Source organism: Aythya ferina (assembly GCF_964211825.1).
Source record: "Aythya ferina genome assembly, chromosome: 4".
Lineage (NCBI taxonomy): Eukaryota > Metazoa > Chordata > Aves > Anseriformes > Anatidae > Aythya > Aythya ferina.
In genome coordinates, this window is record NC_140300.1 from 23,150,749 (window position 1) to 23,173,059 (window position 22,311).

At 36.7% G+C, this 22,311-nt stretch overlaps 1 protein-coding gene across 1 annotated transcript; it reads left to right on the forward strand.

The window, feature by feature from the left end:
- Window positions 1-4,871: 4,871 nt before the first annotated feature.
- On the forward strand, window positions 4,872-21,031 carry DTHD1 (death domain containing 1). Its single transcript, XM_084517358.1, has 9 exons — window positions 4,872-6,585; window positions 7,075-7,405; window positions 8,066-8,245; window positions 8,990-9,234; window positions 10,327-10,491; window positions 11,042-11,331; window positions 13,663-13,907; window positions 19,237-19,294; window positions 19,877-21,031. The coding sequence occupies exons 1-9, from the start codon at window positions 5,807-5,809 to the stop codon at window positions 20,164-20,166; spliced, it is 2,583 nt and encodes an 860-aa protein (XP_084373484.1). The 5' UTR covers window positions 4,872-5,806; the 3' UTR covers window positions 20,167-21,031.
- Window positions 21,032-22,311: the final 1,280 nt, after the last annotated feature.

The window sequence follows — 22,311 nt, forward strand, 5'->3', positions numbered from 1 at the left end:
TTATAAAATGTGTTGTAGTAGTAGCTTCTAGAAATCTCTGCAACATCTGATGAATAGTCATATTCTGGCAAAGGGCCATTTATTAGTATCTATTTCACACACAAAATTTAGTTTTTTAAAAAACAGATCTTATTTGAACATTATTCAAACTAACTTTTTTTTTTATTATTTTTATTTTCTAAACTCATGTCTGCTAATTGATTTAGATAGTCTGAAGTATTCTAAACAAATACACGTACTGGAAAAGATCCAGAGCTGATGAATCCCACTATACTATAGTTAGAGGAATAATATAGAAGCATACCAAGAAAGTGGTGTATCAGTAAATACAAAACAAGTAAGTAAGTAAAATCAGTAAACACAAAAACAAGTAGTATACAGTAAACACATAATAAAGTATTTTTATTCCCCTTCCTGTATTATCCTTACACATCCTCAAAAATTTGAGTGAGATTAGATTTTTCACTTCTTGTACATGAAAGTATATGTTATTTTCAGAGTTCCTTTTCTCCTAGGAGTAACTTAGAAGAATGTAGTGCAGCTGGACCATTAGAAACGGTAAATAGGTTAGTGATTCACCTACCCTTTTGTGTTAGCTGTGCAGAACACTCAGTGTGATCAAGCAAACTATAATGAGTCAAAAGGAACTTTCCTTTTGAATTTAATAATTACAGCTGGTTTCAGCTCATACACTGATTAAAGACAGTTTTTATCTTTCCTAGTTATTTTTAGCATTTATACAGTGCTTTACATCTTCAAAGCACTCTGCTGACATTACCTTATTAGTCCTTACAATGCTCCAATGCTATTTTCAGTGTGCTTTTACATCCTGGTCCCATTTTAATTGCTATTAAAAGCTGCATTATTTATAATGGACCATAAAGAGGAATATTTAGTAGGAAAGCCACTGTGTTGACAATTTGTATAGCATAATTCTTAAACTATAAAGCATTTTTGGTGTATGTGACACTTCAAATTTAGACCAGTACTGAACTCTGCCTATGAAGATTTCAGGCCAGTCTGCTCCATCTCTTTTCATTGCCATACTGGTGAGACTTATTCCTGAACATGCTGGATAAGACAGAAATCAATGCAAATACTGTCATTGAGGTATCAGCTCTCAAATTTCACCCACTGGAGTCAATGAACAAACAGCACAGGCGCCCTACTAGACAAAGTAGTTTCCAGGAGCAGGTGGTGATGAGGCCCTGCAAAAGCAGAGCTGCCAGTTTTCATGGGAGTACTATTGAAGACAGCCTTTTTAAATTTTTCCCATGACCAACCTACAGTCAATTCTTTACATCACATTTAAGTTTAGTGAGCTCACATTTTTCTCATAAGTTTGCTTCTTAACATCCAAACTATCATATGAAATGTCAGGCATTCACTGTTTGAACTTTTAGCTGTTACTGCCTTTTCTTTACCTTTCTTCCCCTGTTATGTTAACACGCCCCAGAAAACACTGCATGTTTCTTTACATGTCCATTGTCACAAAATCAGATTTGTAAATTCTCGTATTCCTGAAACGTATAATTCAAATATATCATACAGCTTGGATCTGTCCCACATACTTGATGTCCCTGAACAACAAAGAAAATGCAGTTGTTAGAAAACGGCATCTAGTGACCTACTGCACTTAATGCTAGCTTGCAATGAAAAGCTGCACTTCCTTGTTGGTGGTGACTATATAATTATGAATTCTTAGTTAGGGCTTGATTTCATAGGTACTGATCATTTGCTGCCATTGAAATAAGAAACAGCTCATAGTTCCTGCAGTGTAAGTCAGTGTTACATAACCAAGTTATATAACCTTCCTATTTATGCTCTTAAATGTGTGTGCTGTACATTGGCATCTCTCGGCATTTCTTGCCCTTAGTCACACCAGAGCCACACCTTTTTGTCACCTAGTAACTTTTTAATAGTCAACATCAACTCAGAGTTACTGAGCTAGAGCTTGATTTTTGCAGTATGTGTCGAATATAGTACCTTTTTATAAGCTGTTTAAGTTACAAACAATAAACAGTACAGTCTGCAGAAAGGACATCATCTTGTGAAAGTGTCTGAACACCAGAAAAAAATTGTAGTTGGACATCCTGAATATAAGATGGAAATGGCTGAAGGTAGGTTTACACCTTCTGCAGACAAATCAGAACAACTGGAAAAGATCTGGCAACTGAACCTGCTAGCAAGAGATGTGCTTCTGAAAAGTGATAAAGAAGAGAGAGTGGAGTATGTGCTAAGACTGAGCTCTTCAACAAGAGAGCTGAGCGGATCTCTCAGCCAACACCTGGGGAACATTACAGAAAGCCTTCAAGACACTTGCCACTTGCTGAGTGTTCTCCATGACAAACACAAGGAATTGACTGCAAGTCCAGGCAAGTATAAAGCAACCTCCCCGCAAAGAGAATGGACTGGGTGTATTGGATGCTAAGTTATGACATGTAATGATGCTCAGTATGTTCCCGCACCCCTCCTTTTTTCTAGGCTCAACTTCACTCCTTTCACCACCCCTCCTGCCACCCAGCACAGCACGGGGCATGGGGATGGGCTTGTGGTCAGTCCCTAACATCTCCTCTGTGCCCCTCCTTTCCTCCTCACACTTACTCCTGCTCCAGCTTGGGTTATAGCTCACAGCTCCTGCCAGACCCCTGCTCCAGCCTGGGCTCTCCATGGGCTGCAGTTCCTCCAGGGTATACCTGCTCCAGTGTGGGTCCTGCATGGGCTGCAGCATGGAGATCTGCTCCACCATGTCTTCCTCACATGCTGCAGGGGAATGTCAGCTCCAACACTGGTAGCGGCTCTTCCCTGGCCCTCCTTCTCTGGTCTTGGTGTTTGCAGGGCAGTTTCCCATAAATTTTTATTCACTCTCTCTGGTGTCTTTGCCCATTTTAAACATATTTTCACAGATCCAGCACCACCTTTGCCGATAGGGCCCTGCGGTGGGGCTGTTGGAACTCACTGGAACTGACTGTGTCCAGTGCGGGGCAGCCCCTGCCTCTCCTCACAGACAGCTCCCCACTATTGCTAGGGTTTCTGGGCAGGAACACAGTATTTATAGACTACAGTCCTCAACAAGTAACAGTGTAGTTAAAAAAGATAGTAATAATTATGAATTCTGTCATCCTAGTGTACAGATAAACACATGAGCATTACATTTTTGTGCTTGTATTTTAAAATCTCTAACCATGCTATGTATTGTGAGAACTAAATCTGGATTTTACTCCTGAAAAAAGAAATGCAGATTTCACGACAAATGAAACAAATCTCTTTCCTCAGAAACAGCATCTTAGTAAATATTAGTCATGGTAGAAAAGAAAACTTAACATTTAATAGTGGTCTAAGGGAATGATTCTGAGACTAGAGGGGGACAAAAATCTTTAGCCATGCCCACATTAATGAGCCTGTGTCCTGAAGGTTTATAAGGTGTCCAGAGTAATAAAAAAAAAAACATTTCTGACAGGGACTACAACAGGACAAGAGGGAATGGCCTCAAGTTGTGCTGAAGAGGTTCAGGTTGATAATGAAGAGATGTTTCTTCTCAGAAAGAGTTGTTACACATTGGAATGGGTTGCTCAGTGAGGTGGTGGAGTCACCGTACCTGGGTGTGTTTAAGGAAAGGTTGGACCTGGCGCTTAGGGACATGGTTTAGTGGGTGATAGTGGTGGTAGGGGGACGGTTGGACCAGATGATCTTGGAGGTCTTTTCCAGCCTTAATGACTGCATGATTCTATGATAGGACCTGCTTCCAGACTCCAGGATCAAGCTAGTTTTGCTTTGTTGGCCTCATGATCTATATGACCTTTTTTGTTTGAGCTTTCTAAGAATTAACTGTCTTGTTTTCCCATAAAATAATCAGTTGGCAAGAGGTTTGAAGACACTTTGCATATAGGCTACCTAAGGTCTAAAGTTACAGGGCAGTGTCGGTTTTTTGGCTTTACGCCAAGCATGGAAGTATTAAGTTATTCTTTTAATTTTAAATTTGAATATTTTAAAATATTATTTTAAAGTTCACAATGTAGGAAAATAATATTGTTTAGAATGACACTATGATCTATATATTGGATTTTAAGAAAGTTAAAGTGGCTGTAGGTTTTCTTTTTGGTTGTTGTTGTTATTTAGAGAATCCAAACTTCAGGTAGTAAACAGGATAGTTTGCACTGCCAAAGCTTGAGGTTTGCATTAGTGACACTAGGAAGTGTTGTTTTTTTTCCAGCCTCTTATGTAAACCAAGCTGTGCAAGCTCTGTTATTTCCAGTCCTTTTGTTTATCTCATGCTTGTTAAACTATTTGGAAGTTCTTCACCATTGTAAAAGTACCATTGGAAAAATAGCAGTGTCTTAGAACAAACTCATTTTCTCCTTGAACTGCCAGTGGAAAACAAAACAAACAAACAAACAAACAAACAACAACAACAAAACATTTAAAATGTGTTGGCTTTTTTTTTTTTTTTTCCTAGATAATCAAGATCCTAAACCAAATAATTTGAAAACTAAAAAACTATTGCAAAGGAATAATTTTTAGACTGGGATCAGCAATAAAAAAAATTTATACTGAACTGTACTCTGTAGTTTTTTAACTCAATAAGGTGCAAATAAAGATGGAAGTTAAAGGCCTATCTAAACTAATATAGCTATGAAATTCTTGCTCAAAACAGTTATTTTCAAACTTGAAAACCTTGAGATACTGATTTACTTCATATGATGTTACTGAATAAAGTTAACAAAAAATCACCATTTTCCCCACTGGTACCAATCCTTTCTATTGTCATTCTGTTGTCTCTCTCTCTCTCCTCTATAAGTGGAGAACACACTATACCATCTTTCATCTACACAATTTTCTTATTTGTATTGACTTCCAGTAGATATAGCCAGCAAAGCAAAGCTTTTTAGGAGTTTATGCAGCAAAAAGAAAGTAAGAATTTCTTCCAGAGGTTTACGATATACCTAATTCATGAAGGCATACTTCCAGTTATAGAGAGATTGACAACTTAAGGTGAGGGGAGAGCTGTTTGTAATACAGTGAAATCTCTGGCAATAATACCTGGAAAGTTTTCTAAGAAAAGGTATAAGATAAGACAAGTGAGGGATCATAAAATAAATACTATCATTAAAGATAAAATATTAAATGAATGACAGGGAATGTTTGCTTTTGTTGCATGTTTCTTCACCCAGTGCTTGTAGTTATACGCAAGGCAAACTTCTACCATTCCTATAACTACATGCTACAAACTGCTGAATTTCAGCATTGTAAATGTGCTGGTATTCTTGCATTATACTCTGTTCTTTAGAGCAAAAATTCAAAGCTGCTAAGCATGTTTAATACTGAGGTCACATATAATAGTTTTGTTGGAGACCCATATGTTAGAATCTTGCAAGATCCAATTCTGGGAAATATACGTAATTAATGTTTAGTTTTCAAGCTGTTCCCAAGCTGATTCGACTATTATTTACCAATTCCCTGCTTTAGATCAATTGTCATTAAGAATTTAGCTTGTTTCTGATCATTAGAATGGGGTTCATTAGAGCTGCCACAATAGTACTTGGACAAGCACACATTTTACTTCAGTTCCTCAGAAATTCACTCAAACTGAATAGCAGAAAGTGCAAAAACATTAAATGAAAGCCAGGAAATATATTTTACTACATGTGTTGCATGGGATTATGGAATTAGGTGCAATTCACTATATATACATGTAAAAGTCTTCACATTTTTGTCTAGTTCTCATAGCAAAATTTAATTGGTTACCTACTTTTTTTTTTTTTTCTTCCCCTCAGAGTACAATGACATTATAGATTGTCTGCAGAAAATGAAAGATTATTTGACAAACACAGTTTCACACCTCCAAGAGGCCAAAAATAAACTTTATGCTGCTAGCTGCAACCCAGACGATTCTCAGATCCAGACTATCCAGACTGTTCAAAATACTTCTGGGGAAACAAGTGTGTGTTGTTCTGTAGGAGAAGCAATGGAGTCTGTGCAAGCATCTTCTAGTCCCAGTCAGCAATCCCCAAAAAATCCTTCTCCTAACAAGACAGAAAGTCAGAACATTAATCAAATCCAGCCAAGTGACACTAAAACTGTGGCAAAAGAAATATTTGCATCATCAGCTGAAAATGTATCTGCTCAAGAACAGGACATTAGCAGAGAACCTCCAATTAAAAAGGAAGATGGTGAATACAGAGTGCTAATGACCTCTACTCCAGAGCAAAAGGATAATAATGGGAAAGATAAACCTCTCAGAGATAGTGCTCTTACAGAAAAATATTCAGAACTGGCTTGTCAAGATGCTCTTAAGGGCACTCGAGAAGGCCTTCCATCTCAGACATTGACAGATATTTACGACAAAATTGTCACAAGTCCTTGTGAAGAGGAAGAAAAGGCAGTAGTCATAGAACTGTCAAAAGAGGTGGAAAGTGAAGAACACAGACTGTCAGAGCAAATGGAAGACAGTAAAATGAAAACAAATTATGAGATTTGTACAAATGGTCTAATTACATTTTTAGCACAAACATGTGATCTTACTGCTGTGAATCCATCTACAAATGATTCAGAAGTGCAAAAATCTGGGTACTGGATGAACAAAGAGTAAGCATATTCTTCTTTCAGACATACATTAATATTGCTTATTAGCATATATATAAACATCTGTGGGCCCACAAGCTCAATATGCACATATCAAACAGCTGCTGGCCTTGCACGTACAAGTTTACAATTTAAGTTATAACATGCACAGTGAAGATCTTCAGTTTGGTCTAAAGTAAACTGAAGCTTTCTAATTGATTGCATAGATTTTTATTTTTTTAAACCATTGAGGAACTGAGTCACAGACAGTAAAGTCAGTAGTTCCAAAATTGCTGGAAATCAGTAGAAAAGGACCCCTATTAGTATATTCTGTAATACTTTGTAAACTGCTCTGAAACAAGCTCAACATAATTTTTTTCATGATCTTCCTATCTATTCATATATATATGTTCTTATGAATGATCTGTTTTTACTATAATGAAGCAATGATTATAGCAAGACACCACCACATTCAAAATACAAAACCTAATATTTTTTATTCTTTTTCTACAGGTTTCTAGTGGAAGAGAGTGGTAAGAATGAACGTAAAGTAGTTTGTTTTATTAAAGCCCCTGCAACTGCTCTGGAGAATCTGACATGTAAGATAGTCAATGACACTAGTTCCTTGGTGGTTGATGACTGTGAGGAGCTGGTCAGCAATGTTATCAGTATTGAATGCTCTGATTATGAGAAAACAATCCCTTTCCCTATCAACATTGCAATCCCATTTACTTCATGCTTCAGAGGAAATTATCGGGAAATTATGGTGAAGGTGACAGAAGTGAACTTTCAATCAAATTACTTAACTCCCATTTCTTTGGAGGGATACCAAGGAAACCATAAGGTTGGTAACCTCTTATCTAAACACTGTGAAAACATCAGTACAGTTGCTCAGATTAGCCTGCATGGAGTTATACAAGTAAATTTGTCCTTATTAAGCCATATTGCCCATTACATGGGGTTAAATTGAACTTTCCTTTACCCCCTCAAGAATGAATTCTACTTGAAAGCTGGTATTTAACAAGGTCCTTTTTTCACTAGTAGTCATAAGGGAAGTGTCTGTTTCCACAAGACTGAGTATTAATTTATGATTTTGTAAATACGTATAATATGTTGCATTCTTTGATAAAAGTAAAATCTTAAGGGGAATTGTTTTGCATTCAGATCACAAAGAAGTAACACAGTTCTGTGCGTACAAGTCAAAACTCCATCTCAGTTCTTTTTTTAACTGCAGAAGTAATCACGTTGGGTAAGATTCATCACCCAGTTGATGAGCTCATCACATTTCATGCCAGTCATACACTGGAATATGAATGACATTACATGATGACTAGAAATCACCAGATAACTGGGCATTGAAGTGGCAATAATACTTCACAATAATAATTCATTTTGTTTCATACTTTTCTCTATAATTAATGTTGCCCTCTCAAAATGCTAACGTGCTGCAGAACACAGCTTCCTTTCCCTCTGATGTACTCTACCCCACTTTCTCTTTACACAGGAAGCATTTGCGGAAGTGAAAGTTTACCAGCTGGGCGTTTTTTCTGTGTTGTCATGCTTAAAGAGAGAAACATTTACTGTTCCAAAGGCAGGACTCTCACAAAAGCTGAGCATGGATTCTAGAATCTCTTTCTATTACCCTCCGGAAACATTCAGTTCTCCAGCAGCCATGCAGTTAAAGGTGAGACTGAAATACGCAGTACTTGTTCCACAACTCTGTGTTATCTGATCAGTTCTGAAGTACCGATGATAACAGTGTTAAAGGGCAACCTGTTCCATTATTAGATGTCTATGAAAAGCAGTGGCACCTCCACATCCTCTATTCATAGCAAATGGTTTCCTGTCAGCATTGTTAAAACCACTTGATACTGCTAGTAGTCAGTATGGTATCTCCACCTAAAAGGAAGATCCATCAACCTGTGTTCGATATACTTCAGAAAAAAAAAAAAAAAAAAAAACAATTGCTTTCCACAATGATTTAAGCATCAACACCAAACTTCAACTGTATGGCCCAGTTTCTAAGTTAGTGGAACAATTTTTCTCATGTGAACTTCTTCATTTCTGCCATGTGCTGCAACAGACTTTGCCACCTCTTAGGGTTAGGCTAGGAAAAATCTCAAAATTTCCTTCAGTTATACTGTGTTTCTCCCTTCCTTCGTAACAACCAAAGTACTACATGCAGAGAAGCTCAAGTTAACTGTCAAATATTTAAGTCAGTAAAGTTTCCAGTTTTTGATTACTTTGGAGCACTTAGCTGTGTACTGTATAAATTCCTTGCACATTATTAGGGTTGGTCCTGGGTACAGTGAGGAGCCTAAAGCCTTTCTCATCCAATTTCAAAAGATAATACAATTAGAAAGTGAAGGCATGTAAGGGAAGATTTATTCATTTACAAATTACTTGTACAATTGCTTTCCATATTTAGGTTCAGCCAATTGAACCATCACTGATTTCCACACTGAAAGCAAGACATGATATGTACTACTCAGTGGTATCCACTAGTGCACTGGTTTATGTCCAGCATCCTTCAGCCCAACCGTTTAATAACTCAGTCACTATTACTCTACCTTGTCCTCCAAACCCAGAAAAAAAAAGGCAAGGAGATGAGACAGAACAAGTGAGAGCCATCAGTGCTACAGTAAAGAGGGTTGCTGCAGCATACCATCCTCGGTAAGAACAACTCCACTACAAATTCAGCATTCTAAAAGCATTAAAATTAATTAATTTTAACAGATGTTCATTAATAATTTTTGCACTAAAAATGTGTTACTTCTTGAATACAGTCTGCTATAGTTACAAATGTTATTAGAAACACTAGCACAGATCCACACAATTCTCATGTTATCACTTCACAAAGAAAATCCATATAATATGTTGATGTATAATGTAAATACGCTAACTGCTTCTGACCACTTTATTTCTAGCAGGAGTGAGGATGAGAAATGCACTGAATTTTCTGATCTCTACTTCCACACATTCCAATGGCTACTTGAGTCAAAATTTCTGAAATAATGATTTAAGGCATGTCATTTTTTTGGTACCTGCACCAGAGAAAGGGTCAGATTTTTCCAAAGCACACGCTACAAGATTTATAAAAATTAGACCTTTTTTAAGCATTAAAACATGGAGACACCTAAAAAAAAAATAAATCTTTAAATTTCAGTTGTTAACTGGCAGTGTAATAACATTTATGATTATCTTCAAAATAAGCAGAGTACAGATGGAGAAGGAAGACAATGTTCCAGCTTTCCATTTCTGAAACAATTGTCACATCATAAAGAGTTTACAGTCACATTGATCTCCTTGACTAGACATCCATTTTCATCACAAACTTCAGATTTGGGAAGGTTGCCCATGGCAGTTAATAGGAGATTCAAAATGCATTTCTCATACCAGAAGCACTTCATTGTGCAGCAGTACCCTTGTGGCACTTATCGGTTCTTAAGCGTAGTTTAAATAGTAGTTTAGATTCTCAGTTAAAGCACTACTAGAAAAGACTACAAATTGGTTGTTTCTATACAAATTCCAATGTCAACATTTTCCTTCATTTGCAAATAGGCTGAGGCTAACAATTACATTCCTTATGTGCTCTGGAGTATGGTTTCAGAAGTATATTTTCTACGAGGTGGAAAAAAATGCATAGTCATCAAGGAAAGCAGAAGGGAAAGCAGTGCTACAAATACAAGCCTTACTCAAGCCTTACTCTTACTCTTTCTGCAGTTGTGGTTTTCTTTTGTTTTGTATAATTTCTTGGCTTTCCAGGGCTACAAGTGCTTCTGTGAGAAAGAACGGAGAGAATCTCAGCGATTCTTTGAAATTATTAGGTCATAGATACAAAGAACGGGAATGGATGGTGTTTGATGATATTAATATCCAGAATGCACGAAATGGGCTTGTATCATTTGAACTAAATGAACATTTAGAAAGGTAATGTACTGATAATTCAATAAATTTTTATTTACTATTTACTTCCAAGGGTATGGGTCAATGTAAATTAGTAGAATCAAGAAGTCATTCACTGTAAATTATTAACTTGCCAGCATCTCTTTCTTTTACTTTGTAGTATCAGGTCATTTAGACTTGTTACGCATAATTACAGAAAATATAAATTTAAATATTTTTTCATCTATAGATTGTGCACAATGTAACATACCCAAAATTTGAGGCTGAAAATACAGATATTAATCTAAATTTGGAAGGGTGTGATTTAGCTAACTACAACACCATTTTTGGAAATTTCTTATTAAGAAATAGTTTCTTACTTTCCTCTAAAATTCATATGTATTTTAATTCATAGATATAGAGCCAATATAATCTACAGCAGAGGCAGATTTTCACTCTTTCATGTGTTGGAAAACAGAATAAAAAGAGATAACAAAATATCTATGAGAGACTAAGAGCTGTGTTATTTTACATAATTAATTGTTAGCTGTTGAATTGATAGAACTGTCTACTTTCTTACCTTTTTTTAATGCAGCTTTGTGGTCATTCGGCTTTCATTCCTTTTGGAAACTACGTATCTTCTCCTTTTTGCTCAGGCTCTGGAAGAAGCTGTTTGTAGCACAATGTCTAATGTGATATTGTATCGGAAAAGAGAAAACCCAAACAAAATAGTAGTTTTACTATCTGCATCCAAAGAATTGTCCTGGGAGCTTCAAAATCTCCACGAGGAGGGCTACTTTGGTCCCCCAGAACCTACGCAGCAGTTTCCATTAAGAGAAGGAGAGCAAATTCATTTTCAATTTACAGGCAATATATTTGCTTCAGGTAAGGTAATTAATTGGTGCTTCTGGATGTACTTTATCAGTCAGTTCAGCTGTTCAGAAATACTGTATGTGAACATCAATAGATTGTGGTTAGTCACAGCATATTTAGTTATTTCACTGTTTTATAGCTTATAAATGACAGGTGCATGGAACTGCAGAGGAAACTGCTCTAACTGACAAATAAAATGTGCTAGATGAACAATATCCTGCGCAACCTGTTCTGTGGTGGTTTTACTTGGGTGGGCAGCCGAGCTCCACCACAGCCACTCTCTCATCCGCTCTCCTCAAAGGGGAAAGGGGAGAAAATACAACACAAAGGGCTCAAGGGTTGAGATAAGGATGGGGAGATCACTCAACAATTACTGTGATGGAAACTCAGAGTAGGGAGTTAGTAAGATTTCTTTCCTATTACTTACAAGCTAGAGAAGTGAGAAACAAAGGAAACTAAAAACACCTTCCCCCTATCTACCCTCTTCCACATCCTCTCCCCGAGCGGCACAGGCGAATGGGGGAATGGGGGCTGTGGTCAGTCTATAACACTTTGTCTCTGCCGCTCCTTCTCAGACACTCTCTGCTCCTGCTGCAACGTGGGGTCCCTCTCACGGGATGCTGTCCTTCCCAAACTGATCCTGTGTGGGCTTCCCACAGGCAGCAGCTCTTCAAGAACTCCAAATATGGCCCTGTAACACGGGGTCCATCCCTCAGGAGCAAACTGCTCCAACCTGGGTCCACCACGGGCGGCAGCTCCAGCCCAGGGCCTGTTCCTGCGGGGGCTCTCCATGGACCGCAGCCTCCTCCAGGCCACAACCACCTGCTCCACTGGGGGCTCCTCCTCGGGCTGCAGCGTGGAACCCTGCTCCACCGTGGTACTCCCATGGGCTGCAGGGGGACAGCCTGCTCCACAGTGGTCCTCATCACAGGCCGCAGGGGACTTCTGCTCCAGCGCCTGGAGTACCTCCTCCCATCCTTCTTCACCAACCATGGCATCTGTAAGGTTGTTTCTCACTCCTCTCTCTCCCTCCCAGCTGCTGTTCCACAGCAGTTGTTTTTCCTTTCTTAAATTTGCTCTCACAGAGGCACAAACAATATCGCTTATTGTCTTGGCTCTGGCCAGCAGCAGGGCCCTTACCTAATATGGGGCAGATTCTGAATTCTTCTCACAGAAGCCACCCCTATGACCCCCCTGTACCAAAACCTTGCCACGTAAACCCACTACAGTTACACTGTTTTGAGCAGAACTGGTCTACAAGATGATCTTTAGAGATTTCTTCCAACCTATGACATTCTGTGCAACCTGGTCCCTTGGAAGCAGCTGGTTTATCTTTTATCTTAAAAGGGCAGAATTCTATCAATGAAATAATGGCTTTTTAACTTAATGAGCCTTTGATAGGAATTAAACAGATTCAAAATAGAAATAGACAGTCTGCTATTTTATCTGTGTACATTCACGTAAAGTGAGTGAGGTTTAACACTGAAATCCAGGGCAAAATGGTGGTTATTGTGAGTTGCATCATAAACTGACGCAATGAGAGAGTTATTATGCTGTTCACATTAGCAGTCTTGAGCATTCCATGCACTGGCTTCCCCTATTCAGCAATTTACTTAAAGGGAGATGAGATAAGAAACCTCAGAAAAATTTTCACACAAAATTGCATACTGTCTCTTCTGTCAGCTTTGGAAATCACCTATTAACATGTATGTAGCTCCCTGAACATTTTGTACATTTTATATAAACTCACCCGTTGAAAACGCCATTTATGCTAAAGAAATTCTCCCAAAAGAGAAACCTCCAGGTTGCCTGCTTATCTACGGAAAGGGTAGTGTTAGAGATACATCACATAAAATGAAATTACAAGTCCTAAAAATGCACATACCCCTCTGAACTCATTCTGGTTGCTGTTACAGATAGGCAGACATCCATCATGAATAACCAGAAAACATATATTTCTAATTCAATTCTCACCATGACTTTTATTTCTCTCTGTTATATAATTTATCACCTTCCATTTTCCTTACTTATCAAATTGTAGCACAGCCTTCACCACTTATGCCAACATGCCAACCCATGCCAACAATTCAGGGGCTAAGACAGCTAACTATGAATATATTCCAACTACTAAGGCAGGCTAGGGGAAGTATTTGAGCGTCAGACATCCAATAAAAAGTAAAAACAATGGCAAAGATTATTATGTGATTAGTTCCATTTAACTCATCATAATTAATTATTTTAAATACCACACATCCATATACAGTGTATACATGTAAAATGGTGTTCTGTTTGCTCATGTTTTTTTGTTTGTCTTTGTTGTTGTTGTTGTTGCATGGTCTGCAGAAAATGGAAAAGATTTTGGAAAAGGCTACAGGCTGACTTTTCATTCACAAAGAAAGCCCAAGCTAGAGCTTGAAATTAAAGAAGTGGATGAGTTTGGTAACCACAGTTCACCTCATTACAAAGGAACAGCTGTTTTTTATAAAATTACCAGAGAGATGATAACCAAGGAATGGAAACAGCCCTTGCCATGTGCTGATTACCAACACCAGTCACCACTGTGCAAATTGGCACTAACATTACCAAAGGTGAGTTTTTCACTTGATAATGCTAGAGGTATTTTCCACACTCGCTTACCATGTATATGTAAGGCAAACGTATCTTGGTACAATTTTTCCATTACAGATAAGCCAAAGAATTGCTGATGTTGCAGCTCTGATCCATCAGCAATGTACAAAACACCCTCAGAATTTCTCTTGGCAGGTGAGAGACTCTCATCCAAGGACCAGCATAGAAAAATTGTACTTAGCAAAAGTTTTTCACAGATTTGCCCGTTCCAGCTGGTATGGCCCTGAGAAATTATTACTTAAGTGTCAGTTAAATATTCTCTGTAACCTTGTCTAGGCAGTGCAGAATTGCAAATTGTAGGTGCATAAATGGTTGATGTAACCTTCCTCCTATCACCTGATTTTCCTATTATATTTGATAAGCCTTTGCAATACAGCCATGTGGGCATTTGACTTCATCTCTGGTGAAAGCTATTCATACATAAATAACCTTTAATGGAATGAAAATTGTAATCTTTTCAAAGAGCCCAGATATCAACATCCTGTATTGTATAAAATGCTGCCACTAGAATACTTTTATCAAGTTTACATACATTTTAATCTCAAAATCTGTGCAGGCGACACTGGTCTGAATCTCTAGTGGCATGCAGTAGCACCTGTTTCTTTTTGAATGTAACTGAACTCACTCTTCTTAAAGTATTACCTGCAAATACAGCTTCTATTCTGTAAGCATAGCTCTTGATTTTTCTCTCATTTCTATTCTCCCAAGTATAAAATAAGAACAGTTGAGTGCAGAAGATTTTGAGAGGAGGCTTCTTTTAGTGATAAAATCCATATAAAATGTAAATTTGGCAGAGGGGAATCACATGCTTTCACCCTTTTTGCTTTTTCATAGGGCTAGCATCCCATGTATAGTACTCACAGAGAGAGAAATAAAAACTCTTGAGGCTCCACTGGGGAAGATCACAATCAAACAAACAAAACCCCAAACCCACGAACAAACAAAACAAGAACCAGTGACACAACCTAGGTATCAATTAGTTTTCTTCCATCCACTTGCCACTCTTCCATCCCATTTTTCGTCCTTAGTTAATCTTACTGTATATTTAGAATAAGATTTAGCAAAACGGGCTGCATTTGTACTAAACCACAAAGATAATTATCAAGTGCCTCAGATTTGTTTTGGTGTATACAGCCTCATGCTATACACACTAGTCTTAAAATATCCAACTCAGATTTTTCAAAACAATTATTTCTGACTAACCTTTTTCTCCTACTAAATTTAAGGCCACATTTTCTTTTTCCCAGTATGGCTGAGATCTTGAAATCTGGTCACTCTGCATAAGTGTACAAGAATATGTAATATATGTGGGCATGCAAGAACACCCAGGCGGCCTATTTGTGTAAAAGAAGCAGAAGAACTGCATAACATGGTTATGGTTGTTAAATTGTAAATGTTAAATTGGAAAGGAAGTTTAACATCAGGAACGCAGATAATCTTTTGTCCTTTCAGCCCTTGACAGATACATTCACTTACTGCATTGTCAGGAACTATATGAAGTAGGAGTACACTAGCTCTGCAGGTGGACAATAAATGATGGGAGAATCCTGGTACAGGACTTTCACCTGACTGAACATGTTAGCACACACAAAATTAAACACACACATCAATAAATAAATAAATACTAGTAATTAAAAACAAAACAAAATAATAATAATAATAAAAAACAAAACAAAACAAAACAAAACAGGGTTATGACATTTATCCATAAGGCACCCATATTATGACTATGCTCTGCAGTCATGGTCACAGAACTGAAACAGACTATTTAGCAGAGGAAAGAAAGAAGGTGATCATAAACATGGAGTGGTTCCATGTAGAAAGACAATACGTTAATGGTAACTCCTCAGGCGGTTTTGGTTATTAGTGGAAATATTGTACACTCAGGAAGAGAAAATGAAATGGTTACAGCCCCCTTTGCAGGATACAAGAACAGTGATATTGGTAAGTGGCAGATATAACTAATGATACAAAAGAACATACGTTTTGCATGCAAAAATAATCAAAAGATGAACTCATTTTCACAGTATATTGCAGCAGTTAAAAATGTGTTTGAGGAACGAATTGCCTGGAAAAGAGACAGAACCTTTTATTAAACATAATGATCCAGATGCAATTGAATGATAGGGCAACAAAAATGTAATTCTAATTACTTACCATTTCTTATTATATGTCCTAAAATTGTTAATAGTGAAGAAAGCACTGACAGTAAAATTAACTTAGGAATTTTATCTTATCTTTACTCTCTGTGATGTGATAAAAATTTTTAATCAGATATGTATGCACGTTTTGGTTCCTAAGGAATAAAAGAAATAGAAGAAAATTGTTAAAATTGGATGAGAAAACACACTCATGGAGAAATTGAACACACTAATTATACAAGCAACTACACCATCCATCTGTCAAATGCAACTGCTATTTACCACTTCATAAAAGAACAAGTCTAGCATTAATGTTCATATAATATGAACTAAGACTAACACTGTCCATAATTAATCTTATGCTGATGCCATTAATGTATTGCCAAAGCACCTAGAACCATCTGACCACATTCATGTGCATAGACTAACATTTTTCTAACAGTAAGGGTTTTGATTGTTTGTGGTGCTTTGTTTCCATGTGTAACTCCTGTTTATCTGCTTATTTATTACAATTTGAGCATTAATAATAGACATTGCCCTGATGATGACAGATATACTGAAGCAATGATTCTTCAGTTCTGCCAGTTTCTACCACATGCATACTACTACAATACAGCAATTTAGCTACCACATCTCTCTCAAGCATATTAAAACATAGTTTTCAGTTTTCATCTCTCTCCTATTGATAATGCTGTTTTGTTTATAATATTGATCTTACACTAACAGCTGCTTACACATTCCAAGTTGTCACAGTAAGGATCTTGTCTCTTAAAATGAATTAATTGACTCTAAACTATAGCTCTGGTGAAGGATTTCTCACTTGCTCCCAGTATACTGGGGAACCCTTTCAGGGTTTGGGAATAAAATCCTTGAAATACAGGGTCAGAATAACAAAAACTATTTACATTTCTGCTACTTTCATAAATATCTTAAATTTAGTTTAAATGTAATAACAGATTAACTAACCATTAACTAAGCCCTATTTATAGGGCTTTCATTTCCTCAGCATTCAAAAACACTGGTTGGTCAAACCTGTTATTTTCAACACAAGGAAATGCAGTGGATCAGGTTCTAATGTCAAGTATGTATGAGCTTATCAGTGATTTTCCTACTGATTTCAAAGGAGTTGTATGATTGTAAAGCTGGGCTGAAGAGTTTAAAAGGTTAATTTCTCCTTTTCTGTCTGTCCTGTTTGATATGCAAGCAGAGTCTGGCCATGTCTGAAGGTCCATTTTGCAGGGCACTTCAGTATTACTGACTGAAATCAGAGTGCTTTGCAGAAAATAGTGGTGTAATCCATTCAAGCGTTATCAAATTACTATGCTGCTGAAGTTTTACGTTTAATGACTGCCTAACAGCAAAATAGTATGTGATCCTCTGCTTCAGAAGGGCAGTTGCTTAGCTAATTTTAGGGTCTTCCAGACTAAAAAACTGCTTTGACCGCTAAGAGTATTTTACTTACACTGTCAACCAAAACAGCAGGGCCACATGCCAGTGCAGCTGAACCGTGGATGAATTTAGCTCTTCACCAGATATATTTAATCTTTAAAGGCAGATTTAATGTTTTAGGTCTAATGCATCGTATATTATTGTGCTATTTCTAGACAATATTCATTTTCAATTCTTACCATTTTTACAACTGTTTTAAAATAAAGTAGCATAAAGTAGTTCAGATTAAAGTCAATCCACGGGTGATTGAGTTCATCCATAATAACTTTGAAAATATCATACAGAGTTTTGAGGTGCTAAATTCTCATTAATGAATAAAAATAGGTTCAAATATAAAGGCATAATAAGAAGTCAAAAAAATTCCTGTCTTGGAAGAAAAACAATGCCCCCTTCTGGAAGAGCTTTATATTCCCCTTATTCTGAGTTTTTTTTCAGCCATGTTACCGTACCTTCATTCACACTTGGTGCATGTCAGAATTGCTGTAGAAGCACACAAAACCAGGCAGATTCAAATTTCTGGATGCATACAGCACAGCACAGGATGGTTTTGCACTGCGAGGTGGTGCATACCGTGAGTATCCTGTGCACACTGAGATCACCTACCATGACCCCTGAGCATAGGCCTTGTGGAAAGCTGTTTAACTCACAGGTGAATTGGTAACTTGGTTATGATTTTATTTACCTTTTGGATATTTTAAGCGTTTACTCAGCAGGGCTTGGTAAGCTCAGCAGCAAAATGAGAGTAATTTATTCAGTGAGAATTTCATGCTATTAATTCATAAATGGAAAAGGGAAGCTCCACGAATAAACCTGGAGCAAGTCTCATAGGAAAAGCATAAACAGCCAGGTACTACAATTGAATGTGTGACAAAAGTACATTTAATGTGGGCACTAAAAGAGAACAATTGCAAGTTCTAACAAAAAAGGAGCCCGACTTGACTTGATGCAAATTAATTTCTTCTTGTACTCAGTGTTTTTTTAAATAATTTCTTGTTCTGCATGGAGTAGGAAACAAGATTAAGACCCACAAGAATTTCCCTTTTTTCAGTTAAAAGGAGAAAAGATAGGTTTTTGTCGTTCTCTCCAGTATTAAAAGGAAAAAAGAGGAAGAACTTTGTATTTGCTAATGAAACTTTCATTTTGAATGATGATGATTTTCAGTGATTTATACTTAAAAGTTGAACAATGTAAAATGAATAACTATAGCTACACACGTAGTATAATTTCTAGACCTAACAGATTCTAAGTATGCAGTATGTATTGTTATCTTCCTTGAAACAGTATGTTATGCACACCGTTATAGTAAGTACACAGAGACAGGAAGGAAAAGTTAATGCAGCATTTGAAATTAGAATACATCTTGTGTACAAAGTTTCCCTACAGATGTTCTGTATCTCCAGTTTCTATACACCTATCACAACATAATGCTACTGAAGAAACTTTTATTAAATTGCATAAATCAATCTTATTAATAAGATGCAATAAACATCCACTTTGTGTAAATGAACTTCATTTCATTAGTTCGATAGCTGTTTACTGATCTATACCAGCTGATGGTGTTGCTTCACTTTCAGTAGTGACTCAAATGCCCTGTGTAGGTACGACCAGTCTTCAGTGCTGATGTACTACGACCCATCCCTGTGCCTCATCCCGTGCTCAGTTAGTCATTTCTCTTTGTTCAACACATTTTGTTTGATAGCATGAAAAGTTGGTCAACCGTCCACGAAGCACAAAAAGAATTTCTTCTGATTCATCAGGTGAGAACATTTACATAACATATTAACATCAGCATAAACAATAGTTATATTAGCTATTTATTTTTTAAATGGCAGGATTTATTTCAGTTGTAACTGACATTTTAAAATGCCATATTCAGGAACCAAAGTAGTTAATGCATTAAAAGTTATTTAAAGCAAAAAGTGATTTGGTTACCAGGAGATATAAAAGCTCTTTAAAGATAACATGGGGGGGGGTGGGGGGGGTACTTGAGCAGCATACAATTTTCTGTATGATAAGATTCAGTTTGTACTGGAAAGCTCCAGTGTAACTAATGTATCAGTTATTGGAAATGCCTTTTATTTTATTGCTATCTTTCCCCATGCTGTTCCAAGAGCTATAGATCATTACTGAATCTGCTTTTGACTATATCCACTTCATGTCTCAGTTACCAAAAATTACATTAGAAAGAAGAAGTGGTGATGTTTCCATTACAGTAAAAAACAAATCACATTTAGTTTGGGAGTTCACCCACAGAGCTTGCAGCTTTAGAAAGCTTTTTGAAAGAAATATTTACATAACAGAAAAATAATAGCATTACTTTACTAATTTTTGCCCTTCAGAGGCCCTATGGGACAGCTTGCTCTTTTGGCTTGCAGAAGAGCTTGCAGAAGATAATACATCACTTCTTGCTTTACGCCTCCCTGTTCGGCGGAGCATACTTCAGCTTGTTAGGCTGAAGTGCCCTGATAATTTAACACACCAGATCTATGAGCTTCTTTGCTGCTGGCAAAAGACCCTTCCGAGGTCAGCTGATAAACAGCAGCTCCTGTCTCGCTATTTGCAGAAGAGCGGCAGAAGGGATCTTTCAGAAGAACTTCGTTGTAAGTGGCAAAATAAAGTGTTCGCTTGACAGAATCACTGGCAACTAACAGCCCGATTTCTCTTTTTTCTTGTTGAGAAGAGTGAATATTTCCAGGATATATATCGTCTGATGAAGCGACAGACCACTTTTTTATTTGTCACTTTGTAAACTCTTTACTAAAACAAAGAATGATAACAATGCCCTTGCTTGCTAAAAGTGAACATTTACCCTGTGAAAAAGTGATGTACTGAAAATACAGGTATGAGGAATTATGGACTGGTGTGCACACATATATAAGGGCTCTAATTAAACATACCATACTCAGTTGACAGGATCATATTTGTAAATGCTCTTAAAAACTAGGAATTATTCATTATACTTATGTATCATTCCATGATATATGGACTACTGTATGTCCAGTAATAATAGTTATCAGATTCTCCAGAGGAAAGCCTAATGGATCATTACAATAATACAAGAAATTTCTTCTTAATGTAAGCCTATTAGCAACTATTCCTGACTTTTATGTTCTCTGTGAATGTTTATTATCCTTGTGAATGTCATCAAAAATTTCAGCATTACCACATTTCAATATCTAATCTGTTTCCAGAACTTAACAGATTTGCTGCCTCACTATTATCTATCATGGTAATGTTTCAGGTTTTGTTTTTGTCTTTGTTTTTCAGGCTACAATCAAATTTGGAAGAAGTATTCCTTCTTATAAATGTAATTTTTTTTTGCCTTGTAATTTTATTCATTATATTGAGCTCTTGTATCGGAGGTGTAGATAATAAAACAAATAAGCAACGGTCTTCTGTTAGTTGCCACTATACTACTATCCACCTAACACACCACAGATGTCTCTAGAAGATGAACTTTGACATTTCTGCTACAAGTCTCAAAGTAGCTGACCAGTCCAGTGAATTAGCTTAGCTTGGTATTTGCATATGCAAATATCAATTTCTGATTGCACAGGCTGTCACATCTGTGCAGTTTCCATAATGCGCTACCAACGTGCAGTAGATGCAGCTCTTTCTTAAAGTCCACTAGTGCATACTTATTTTTCAGTTATTATTATTATTATAGATTCAAATCTGCAATTCGCCTACTCCTCCAACCCCTACCTCCCAGTCACTTTATTTAATTAATAATATAATACAAACTTTAAATGTTAATCTAAATCTGAACATTAATAATCTAAGATTTATTAATATTTAAACTATTTAGAACCTCTGTACATCTTGCTGACAAAACTTAATTGTGATACACATTTTTAGCCTGAATATTTTATTTTCAGGGTGTCATACATTTGCATCATTTCCAAAACACTACTATAAATGTGAAATCACATTACAAAAGAAAAGATAAAGAAAAATAGTATTCATTAGTTTAATTATTCTATTCAGTAATGTCTTGTCCTGCAGAATTATTTTTTAGTTATAAGATAGAATTATGAGGAGCTTGACCCCTTCGCAGTGACATAACCATCATTACCTTTTTCACTTTTTTTCCTTAAAGAAAGACGTTTTTTTAAATGTAGCCTGACTTCCTGATACCAAAAAATGTTACTGCATTTTTCTTCCTAAGATCTTTTTTCTTCAGATATTTTGTCATCAGTACTTACTCTTTAGGAATTAGTATTCTGCTGCAGGCCCAGCAGATGCTGTCAGTACATATATATATTGTAATCATACTTCAATATGTAAGGGTACTACAAATAATACTGGAAATATTTCAATAAATTTGACTTATTTTTTCCATCTAAATTGGAAGTATTTTAATTCAACTACCACCATCCTGCCACAAGATGGCCTCTGTGCCTAGCAAAAACCATAATGCCTGTATTTCACATGCTGGAAAAAAAATGTGAATAAAACAAAATTTAAAAAGAAAAAAGGAAAAAAAAATAGCCACCTATAAAGACATGGATACCTCCACTATGCTTAACAGTATCCACAACAAGGCCAGCTGCATTCAGTCTCTTCTTCCTCGGAATTTAAGATTACGTTTTTCACTGACACATGGATTTGGAGATCCTCCACAGGTCAGTGTACAGTCAATATTTTAGTTGTATCAAACAAATGTACAGCATCCTACCTTCTCTAGGTAACTTTCATAGCTGTTTTTCCCATTTTTTTATGTTATTTCAGCTTTTGGAAGAGCCTGGGTAGCATGAAGCACACATTTTCTTAG

What these genes read in the sequence shown, in the direction of transcription:
- DTHD1 (XM_084517358.1), top strand. Translation starts at nt 5,807, where the DNA reads ATGAAAGATTATTTGACAAACACAGTTTCACACCTCCAAGAGGCCAAA. An exon ending in AGGCAATATATTTGCTTCAG is followed by an intron (nt 11,332 to 13,662) that starts GTAAGGTAATTA and finishes CATGGTCTGCAG; the next exon opens with AAAATGGAAAAGATTTTGGA. An exon ending in AATTTCTTCTGATTCATCAG is followed by an intron (nt 19,295 to 19,876) that starts GTGAGAACATTT and finishes TTTGCCCTTCAG; the next exon opens with AGGCCCTATGGGACAGCTTG.